The following is a 10,835-nucleotide window of genomic DNA, read 5'->3' as shown; positions in this document are numbered from 1 at the left end:
ACACACACACACACACACACACACATTCACATGTGTATAAATATGTGGACTGTATCCAAAATCCAAGTTACTCATCTGGCACTGATTCAGGACTTCATGAACCTGGGACTTTTCTAGATTTATTGATAAAAATGAGTGACAGGAGTAATTTCAATGGGTTTAAAGGAAGTAAGGGGGAGAGGGTTATCAGAATCATATGTAGTCTGGCATATAACATAGGTTAGGAACATAGGATTGGGGATCAACAGCTTGTCTATCTCTCTAATCTATCTCTTACCAGTTATGTGACCTAGAAAATTGGTCTCTTTCTACCCCAATTTTCCCTTGGGTAAAAGAGAAGGATGATAATTTTCTCTCATGTATTTTGTGAGGACCAAATGAAGTAATGTCTGCCTGTCAAGCACTCATCTGAGAGGCATCACATGTGAGCACTCAGCTAATTATACAGAGAAGTAGCTGCAGTCATAGTGATAGTGGGAAATAGTGGTAGAATAATAGTGATAGCAGTAGTTGACTCATTCTTAAAGTATCAAATAAAGTGAAATAATGTGAATGAAAGCTGTTTCAAATTTGTACCGAAAATGTTCACTGGGTAAGGGGAATCAGACACTCAAGTGACAGGAAGAGTGAGAAAGCCAGGCCCATCAAACTATGTTGGGCTTTACAGGGAAAATGGAAAGTGTACTGAATTCTCTATTGTTGGTCATGAAATGGTACAGTATAGTGTATGCAGTGCTTTCTAAATTCTACCTCTAACTAAAAAGAGTTTACTAAAGTCCAGTATCTGCAGGATCTTGATCAATTCCTGATCAATGCTTCTTTAATTAATCTAATTGGGCCATGTGATAACCAATATCTCAAATTTGGGAGACTATCATGTGTAAAAGTGAATGCCATGCACATAGTATCATCAGATAAAGATGGCAAATTGCTCATATGTACCTCCTGCAATAAAAGAAAATTAGCAAAAGAAAAAAAAAGATAAAATGAAATTGTCAGGATAGCTGCTCATTCTCTGCCCATTTTGTGATGATGTCTAGTGGCCATTGCCACAGCCATTGCTCAGATAGAGTGCTGGGTATTAATTCCAGTGGGGCTTAAAGACAGGACAGAGACACATAGTTGGCAGAGATGGCCGAAGGAGGTAGGTGAGTCTCAAGGTGGGTGATAGCAGGTAAGTTGCTGCTGTGGCTGAAGATTTTTTCAACTACTGGTTAATTACTAGTTGTAGAAAATTCACCAGGAGTCAATTCTACCCTTAGAAGTCACCACATGAAGCCCAGGAAGTTGAAAATGGAGGCCTCAGATATCTGTCCTCAGCTCTTCTAGGATATACACTTGAATTTATTCTGTGAGAGACAATAGGTAAAGAGGTTCACTTGCTTCCCATGGGCTAAAGAAATTCTGAGATTTGTTCTGTGTTCTCTATAGATGATGGATACAATAGATTTTGCATAATTGAAGCAGTCTGTGATGAATATGTTCTTTTTTACACTGTGAATTTCGACAATGGGAAAAAATCCTAAGTGATGGAGTTCTTTGGTAGAGTACTTTTATGCTGATGTTCACCTTGGGGTTGGGAGGCAGCGGGAGGAAGGGAGTCTGGAAGCAAAGTAATCCTCCCATTCTTACCCTGGGATGTCTTTCTTCCTCTCAAGAGAGATGCTCACCTTAGGTAATCCCTTAGTCTCGGTGGTGGGACGCTGATGAAATCTCTCATCGTGTCAGAAGGCTATCCTAAAGTAGTTAAATTCAAGACAGGTTATCATCCATTCCCAAGTCTTCTCCCTAAGCACCAATCAGTGCCATCCATTTTTCCATCCATCTGGAGACCCACCCCAGTGCCATGAACCTCAGTGACCAATACATGAAACACACAGTTACTGACAATCTTCCTGCAGGCAGAGAACCAAATGTGAGTTCAGAAATAAAAACATTGTTTGGAGAAATTTGCCAAAAATATGGAATTCCTAAGGATGACATTCTTGATTTGACTGAAGTCGGTTAGTTCAGTTATCTTTGGCTTGTCTTCCTAAATTCTCATATTAGTAAAGCAAGAAACCCAAGAGAAGATAGCACATCCTGTCAGTCCCCTTAGTCCTAACCTAGAAAATCATTTGGTTTCTGTCTGGGAAATCACTGGGGTGGGTGTTTGAATGTGCTCTGCTCTGCCTCTGCAGATTGCTGTCTCCAGGCCCGAGGGAGCTACTAGCCCGTCCTCCAGGTTGGTAATATTTGATAAAATGGGGTGGCCCAGGGATTACTGCCTTCCAAATGCATTAGGAGTTTATGAGCCAAGATTAAAATAAAAATAATTTAGTAAGGAAGGTTGTGAGATTGAAATTTGTAGTTGTACATCCTGGGTTTAGGACCAATTTCTTCCATGAGATTTGGAGCAAATGACCTCAGCAATTAAAAGGAAAACAATGAGGTCTACCTTACAGAGTTGCTGTGTGGATATATGCTGGTGAAAAGGGCTCAGCAATTGTTAATGTGCTACACATCATTAAGACTTAAATTATGAAATGCAAAAATTGTAAATGTGTGTGAGTATGAAACTCAAATACATTTCTGTTTGTGGTCTGCCTTTCAAGTCCAGAAGGCTATATCACCCTCAAATTTTTGTTCAAAAATACCTTGCTTTGCTTTCTACTCAACTTTAACTTTGATCTAGGAATAGAGCTGTCTGATCTTCCAGTTGTTTTCCAACCTGGAAATGGTCTCTGAGTTTTTTTCATCTGTTTCTTACCTAATATCTATATTGGGGCTTCATTCAGATAATATATGGGAAGGTCTCAGCAACTATGGCTTGCATAATGCACATATTTAATAAAAAGTGTCTGTGGCTTTGGTCATTCTTCCTCAATGTGTCATAAATTCTTTAGACTTTCCCATGCTGAGGATGGCAGAAGGCAGTCTAGGATCCTTCATTAATTCCTCTGTTTTTCATAGACTCAGATGACGGAAGGTTAAGATGAGATCAAGAAAACCAACAAAAAAAAGTCATTGGCTGAATGCCTTTCTTCCCTCTATTCTGGCAAGTAACATAGGTTAGAATGCAGGTTGATGTCTATTTCTTCATCATTTTCCTCCAAAATAGAGTCTCTGTCTTCAATTCAATCCATAAAGTGCTTATGAGTATCTGTGTTCTCTTCCTCATCTGCTTCTTCAGTGCTGAATGAATGGTTCCTCATCTGGGCTCTAGGATCTTCCGTTCCATGGCCCCATGACATCTTGGGAGAAGTTCTGTGACCTGATGGCCATCATTATCTCACATGAAAGCATTATCTCTGCATNGCCAGCCGAGTGGCGCGATGGTTAAGAACTCGCTTGGGATGCCAGAGGGCCCCGGTTCGGATCCCACATATGAGGGCCAGTTACACTGCCCTCCACAGCTAAGATACTGAACAACAGCTCAACCTGGAGCTGGGCTGCTGTGCCGGCGACGGCTAGGCTGCAGCCCCTGTGGCAGTGGGTTGCTATGGGCTACGGTGTGTAGCCAGCAGCCAGCATGAGCGGCCAACAGCCGCAGTGAGCGGCCGTCCAGAAGCCAGCGACTGGTCTGCCTCACTCTGGAAGAGAGCAATGATGGTGCCAACTTGGGCCAGTGAAGCAATGTCCTCCACAACTAGATTGTAGAACAAAAGGACAGCAACTTGTCTGTTCCCCTTCCCCTAATTCCCCAGCACTATTCCCATCCCCCCAATTCCCCAATAAAAATCTTAAAAAAAAAAAAAGATTCATTCATGTAGTGTGGATCAATAGTCTGTTCTTTTTTATTGCTGAATCATGTTCTGTTGTCATGTGGCTATACCACCAATTGTTTACCCATTTCTGTTGATGGACATTTTGATTGGTCCTAGTTCTCGGCTATTGCAAATCAAATTTCCATGAACATTCATGTACTAGTCTCTTTATGGACATATGTTTACATTTCTCTTGGGTTGTACATAGCAGTGGAATGGTGAGGTCATATAGTAGGTGTATATTGAATTTTTTCAAGAAAATAACAAACTTTTCTAGAGCGGCTGTTCCGTTTGACATTGCTAACAGCAGTGTATGAGAATTCCAGACTCTCCATTTCATCAGCAACACTTGGAAGGTTTACATAGAAAAAAATTTTAATGTGTTACACAAACCCCAAAATTTCCAACAGTTTCCTTAAATCTAAGTAAAACACAGTAAGTGCCTACTTAGATAAAAAGTAAAGTGTATTGTTTGGAAATAAAAAGCTTCCATCAGTGCTTCTTTGTCACCAAAAAACAACATGGTTACTTTGTGTTCAATATGCCTGTGATGCTTTTCCTAGAATATCAGAGATGCACATCGTCTTTGTTGATGATTCTGATGTTTTGTACAAGCTGTAATTGGAATGTAACTCAAGTGTTCCACACAATGTATTAAAAATGTTGCATTATATTTTTTAATGTAAAAGTAAGTTTTCCCCACACACCTGCCAAAAAACTTATATTGACATATACAAATATTGAATACCCATGAAGATTTGGGTATTAAAAACTAAAAGACTGGGGAAACATTCTGTGGCATATATCTTCATTTGTGGTTTTCTCTAGGGACACACAGTTGGGTGCCCACAAGCAGAAAGTTCATATATGGCGCTCTGATATGGGTGCAGGATTAGGAGTGGTGGTGGGATGGGCTAGAGATGTTATGAGCAGCAGTGGTAGCTGGCTCTCTCCTCAGCATCACAGCCCAGGAAGAATGGGATTCATCTCACAAACCTGGTTGCTCATAGGCTGCCATCTATTCTTGGAGACAGTCAAGTAGAGAGAATAAGGTACACCGCCTTTGTCCCCATTTGTCAAACATGGTTCCTCTATCTCAGGGGCAGACAGCCTAACCTGCAGCCAGTCCATGAATCCTAAAGTTATATAGACCTCAAGACCAGTGACTGGATACCAGTTCAGCATGAACGAGGAATGATCATCCCAGAGGCTGGGATGAATTTTAAAAGGAGGCCACAGACAAAATGCCACAGCTCTTAGGTTCACTGCCTTGTGCCCAGCTCCACCCATCACACTGGCCTCTTTCTGTTTTCTGGGTGCAACAGGGAACCATTAGTTCAAGAGTAAAATGAGCCCCATTTTTCAACAAGCCCCAAATGAGGTCACAGGAGCCTAACTCACAACCTTCCTCTCACCAGGAATCCTCTTCCTTCCAAAAGGCTCTCCGCGTCTCCACACCTCCCTAGCGTTCATGGCCTCCTCTAGTCCCACCTACTCCAGGGAAAATTCTCAGACCCCCCCAGCCCAACGTGTGCTAGACATTAGCCTGAGGGCTCTACGCACATCATCCCACTGAATCCCTCCAGCAATCTATAGGCGGGTACAATTACCCCAGTAAGAGGACACTAAGGCTCCCAGAGGTTCAGTTTGTCCTCATGGCTTCTAAACGGCAGAGATAGGAATGAGGCCCAGGTCTACAGGACTCCTGTGTTCTTAAGCACTTTCCATGAGATGCCACCTCCTTAGCATCACTTTCTGATGCAAAGTGGTGTGGACTTTGTCCCACTCAGTTGGATTATTTCATATGCTTGTAGAATTGAGTTTTTATTAAGAATGAAGGATTTCGCCACCTTCATTGAAAGTTGCTTGAAGGAAGAAATGACACCTTCTAATTCTCCATTTCTATTAAGGGTCTGAGGTATATAGCGAGGTATACATAATGAAAGGAATACATTTGTTCATTGTGGGAATAAGAAAGGCTACAGTGGTTGAATTTAGATGACAAGAAAAATGAATTAAAATGTGCTCAATACAGAGCACCATTCTATTCAAGACCTTATTCTGTTCCACCATATATTATTCATCTCTATTTGCATGCTTTGTGATAGGTGCTGTCATGCTTGGTAAAACAGTTTCTTTTTTTTTGTTTCTGAGGCTAGTTACCATGGGGTAACTGATGTAATTCCTCAAAACATGTGAATGCTTGAATAGAGGCGCCCGACAGATTCCATTTTTCTAAGTTCTATTCCATTCATGCCAGACATAATTGGCTTTCTGATTCCAAGCCAGATCCACAGTTAAATCTGGTTACTAAAGGCAGTGCTTTATGACGTCTACTATTTTTTGAGTATTTGTTTTGAGACAGTTAAGGTCATAAGTAGACCTAAAAGAAATGAGATTGACAAGTAGCAAAAAAGCAGGAACAATCTTGGCCTCACACCAGTGAATGACAGGGCATTTCACGGAGTGGGAGGAGGAAAGTTGGCACCCCGTGGACAAATAACTGGACTCAGAATGAATATAAAGGCAGAGGAGCTGGGCAGTGGAGCCACTTTCAGGGAGAGACTCACTCCAAGGGACTGTAGCTGAGTCACTACCGTCGCCTGCCAAGATGAAGCTGCTGTTGCTGTGTCTGGGGTTGACTCTAGTCTGGGCACATAAGAAAGGACATGATGATGTTGTGACAAGCAACTTCGATCTTTCAAAGGTAGAGTTGGCGGAGCATAGTGACTTCTGACTTTGTGGGGTGGCTTGGAGGATTCTAAGGCAAAGGGCTCTACTGGAGGGCAGGCGTTCTTTACATAGCAGACAAAGGAGGTGGTTTGTGACCTTGGACTAAGAGCAATTGTACCATGTGAAAAGATGACAACACTTGGGGACCTCCATTCTCACTGGAGGGACAGTAGGAAGAGCCTTTCATGAGGTGGCAATTGGCCCGAGTTTTAATTCCATCTTCACATCATCATTATTAGTCCTGGCCAGCGGGCCAAGTTCAAGGCGACAAGGCTGCATGTGGTGTCCCCTATTGTTTTACAACTCAATCAGTTTACTGATTTTATTGCAGTTTTCAGGAGATTGGTATACAATTCTCTTGGCCTCAGATGAGATGGAAAAGATAGAAGAAAATGGCAACTTCAGGATTTTTGTGGAACATATCCAAGCCTTGGATAGCTCTTCTATGTTAATTAAAACCTCCGTAAGGTAAGTAGGAATTTTTTTCCTTGATAAGAAACCCCAGAAGCCTGAGTTTGATCTTGGATCTACACACACAGTCATACACACACACACACACACACACACACACACACACGTACATGTGTACATACATTGTGGACCTGTATCCAAAATCATAGTCACTATCTGGCATTAACCCAGGACTTGAAGAACCTGGGGCTTTTCTGGATTCACTGAGAAAAATTAGTGATAGCAACAAATTTCCATGAGAGTAGAGACGGTAAGGGGGGAGATTTACCGGAATCCTAAGTAGTCTGGCAATATACGTAGGTTAGGAGCAACAGGATTGGGGATCATAGCCTACCTATTTCTCCAATCTATCTCTTACTAGTTATGTCACCTAGAAAACTGTTCGCTTTCCACCCCTATTTTCCCTTGGGTAAAAGAGAAGGATAATAATGTTCTCTCACAGTTTTTTGTGAGGACCAAGTGAAGTAATGTCTGGGTGTAAAGCACTCAACCGAGAGGCTGGCACATGTGAGCCCTCAGCTAATTATACAGAGAAGTAGCTGCAGTCATAGTGATAGTGGGAAATAGTGGTAGAGTAATAGTGATAGCAGTAGTTGACTCATTCTTAAAGTATCAAATAAAGTGAAATAATGTGAATGAAAGCTGTTTCATATTTGTACCTAAATGTTCAGGAGTTAATTGGAATCAGGCACTCAAGTTACAGGTAGAGTGAGGGAGCCAGCCCCATCAATATATCTTGGGCAACAGCTCATTTTGTTTTACAGGGAAAATGGACAGTGTAGCGAGATTTCTGTTATTGCTGACGAAACATCACAGGATGATACATACAGTATATTATGTAAGTATACAAAAAAATGTCTCTCTAAATTCTTCTTCCAACTACAATAAATTTACCAAACCCCAGTATCTGCAGGATCTTAATCAATTCGTGATCAATGCTTCTTTAGTTAATGTAATTGGGTCATCTGATAGGCAATATCCCAAATTTGGGAGAACATTGTGTGTAAAAGCGAACACCATGCACATACTACCATCAGATAAAGATGGCAATTTGCTCATGTGTACCTCCTGCAATAAAAGAAAATTAACAAAAAAAAAGGAAAAAGTAAATTGTCAGGATAGCTGCTCATTCTCTGCCCATTTTGTGATGATGTCTGGTTGCCAATGCCACAGCCATTACTTGGACAGAGTGCTGGGTATATAATGCCAGTGGGGCTTAAAGACAGGACAGAGACACATAGTTGGCAGAGATGGCTGGAGGAGGTAGGTGAGTCTCAAGGAGGATGACAGAGGGTAAGTTGCTGCTGTGGCTGAAGATTTTTTCCACTACGGGTCAATTGCCAGTGGAAGAAATTTTATGAGGAGTCAGTTCTACCCTTAGAAGTCACCACATGAAGCCCAGGGAGATACAAATGGAAGGCCTTATATATCATTCCTTAACTCTTCTAGGATATGCACTTGAATTTGTTCTGTGGAAGAGAATAGGTAGTTTCAATTGCTTCCCATGGACCAAAGAAATTCTGAGCTTTCTTCTGTTTCCTCCACAGATGATGGATACAATAGACTTCGCATAATTGAAGCAGTCTATGATGAATATGTTCTTTTTCACAACGTGAATTTCAACAAGGGGAAAGAATTCCAAGTGATGTTTTTATATGGTAGAGTACTTTAATGCTGACACTCACCTTTGGGTTGGGAGGCAGGGAAAGAAAGGAAACCTGGAAACAAGGTGTTCCTCCCATTACTACCTGGGATGTCTTTCTTCCTCTCAAGAGAGATGCTCTCCTTGGGTAACCCCTCAAACTCGGAGGTGGGATGTTTATGAAATCTCATCGTGACAGTAGGCTACCAAAACGAAGATAATCAATACAGGTTATAATCTATTCCCAAGTCTTCTCCCTAAGCATCAATCAGTGTCTTCCATTTTTCCATCCATCTGGAGACCCACCCATCCGCCATGACCTCAATGACCAATACGCGAGACAACACAGTTACTGTCAATGTTCCCACAGGCCGAACACCAGATTTGAGTCCAGAAATAAAAACGTGGTTTGGAGAAGTGTGTCAGACATATGGAATTCCTAATGAAAACATTCTTGATTTGACCAAAGTCGGTGAGTTTAGCTATCTTTTGTTTCCTCTTCCTAAATTGTCATGTTACTAAAGCAAGAAACCCAAGAGAAGATAACACCTCCTATGAGTCCCCATTGTCCTAACCTACAAAATAATTTGATTTTTGTCTGGGAAATCACTGGGGTTGGTGTCTGAATGTGCTCTGCTCTACCTCTGCAGATCGCTGTCTCCAGACCCGAGGGAGCTACTAGCCCAGTCCTCCAGGTTGGTAATATTTGATAAAATGGTGTGGCCCAGGGACTACTGCCTTCCAAATGCATTAGGAGTTTATATGCAGAGATTAAAATAAGAATCATTTAGTAAGTAAGGTTGTGGGGAGAGCTTGAAAGTAGGAGTTGTACATCCTGGGTTCAGGACCCACTCCTTCCATGAGTTTTAGAGCAAATGACCAAGCAATTAAAAGGGAAACAATGATGTCTACCTTGCAGAGTTGCTGTGTGGATATATGCTGGTGAAAAGGGCTCAGTAATTGTTAATGTGCTTCACATCGTTAAGACTTAAATTTTGAAATGGGAAAAGAGCAAATGTGTGTGAGTATGAAGCTCAAATACGTTTCTGTTTGTTGTGTGTCTTCCAAGTCCAGAAAGCCATCTCACCCTCCAATTTTGGTAAAAATGTCTGGCTTTGATGTCTGCTCACCTTCAACTTCTGTTGTGGGAATAGAGCTGTTTGACCTTCCAGTTGTTTTCCAACCTGGAGAAAGGATTCTGAGTTTCCTCATCTGTTTCCTACCTAAGATGTATTGTGGGGCTGCTTTCAGATAGTGTATGGGAAGGTGTTAGCAACTATGGCTTGCGGAAATTGCATATTTAATAAAAAGCAACTATGGCTTTTGCCATTCTTTCTCAATCGATCAACAATTTTTCAGTACTCCCCATTTTGAGGATGGCAGAAAGCAGCCTAAGATCCTTCATTGATTCCTATGTTTATCATAGACTTGGTTGAGGGAAAGTTAAGATGAGATCTGTAAGGGATAATAAAGAGTCATTGACCAAATGCCCTTCTTCCCTCTATTCTGGCAATGAACATATATTGGAATGCAGGCTCATGTTCATTTCTTCATCACTTTTCTCCAATAGAATGTCTCTGTCCTCAATTCAATCCAGGAAGTGCTTATGAGTTACTGAGTTCTCTTCCTCACATGTTTCTTCAGTGCTGAGTGAATGGTTCCTCATCTGGGCTCCAGGATCTTCCATTCCATGGCCCCACGACATCTTGGGACAAGTTCTGTGACCTGATGGCCATCACTATTTCACATGAAAGCATTATCTCTGCATCTTCAGACTTTTCCCTAATTAACTAGAAAGATCAACAGCTTACCAAGAATGAAGAAATTTCTCCAAATTTCACTCTCTGTGCCATACCCAGAGAACTCTGCCATGAATAAGTCAAAAAGTTTATGTACTTGGTCAATAAATGATTAGCCTTGCAGTCATGTGTTTTGTCCTTGTGTATGTGAGAGATGTAGTGTCAACACCATGAAAATGAGGGGACTTCCTTGGCCTTGTACCAATAACCCTCTAGATTCTCAGAAATATCCCTGAGTTTCAGGATTCTCCTCCCCTGCAGTAATTCCCTGTCCCTGTGAGTGCTGCTTCTCCTTTGATTTGCCTATTTCTTAGTGACCTGACAAGACAAAACATAAAATCTGCCTGGCTGGCTCTAGCCTGTGTCCTTCCTTCTTGCAAGTTTTGCTGAAAGCTACAAAGAAGTCACGGACACAATAGCAATATCTCAGCACCCTGAGGCTTT

At 41.6% G+C, this 10,835-nt stretch overlaps 1 protein-coding gene across 1 annotated transcript in view; it reads left to right on the top strand.

Moving 5' to 3' along the window:
* LOC109379296 (allergen Fel d 4-like) overlaps window positions 1-10,457 on the top strand; it is a 26,114-nt gene extending 15,657 nt beyond the window's left edge. Inside the window, exons 3-7 of the mRNA XM_019635799.1 lie at window positions 7,715-7,788; window positions 8,498-8,608; window positions 8,963-9,064; window positions 9,243-9,287; window positions 10,237-10,457. Of these exons, the coding sequence (XP_019491344.1) occupies window positions 7,715-7,788; window positions 8,498-8,608; window positions 8,963-9,064; window positions 9,243-9,274 (319 nt within the window). The 3' untranslated portion in view covers window positions 9,275-9,287; window positions 10,237-10,457. The remainder of the gene's footprint in view (window positions 1-7,714; window positions 7,789-8,497; window positions 8,609-8,962; window positions 9,065-9,242; window positions 9,288-10,236) is intronic.
* Window positions 10,458-10,835: the final 378 nt, after the last annotated feature.

This window comes from Hipposideros armiger, unplaced genomic scaffold (assembly GCF_001890085.2).
Source record: "Hipposideros armiger isolate ML-2016 unplaced genomic scaffold, ASM189008v1 scaffold_24, whole genome shotgun sequence".
In the NCBI taxonomy this organism is placed as follows: Eukaryota; Metazoa; Chordata; class Mammalia; order Chiroptera; family Hipposideridae; genus Hipposideros; species Hipposideros armiger.
Note: the sequence above shows the minus strand (reverse complement) of the source record. Positions and strands in the feature narration are given on the sequence as shown.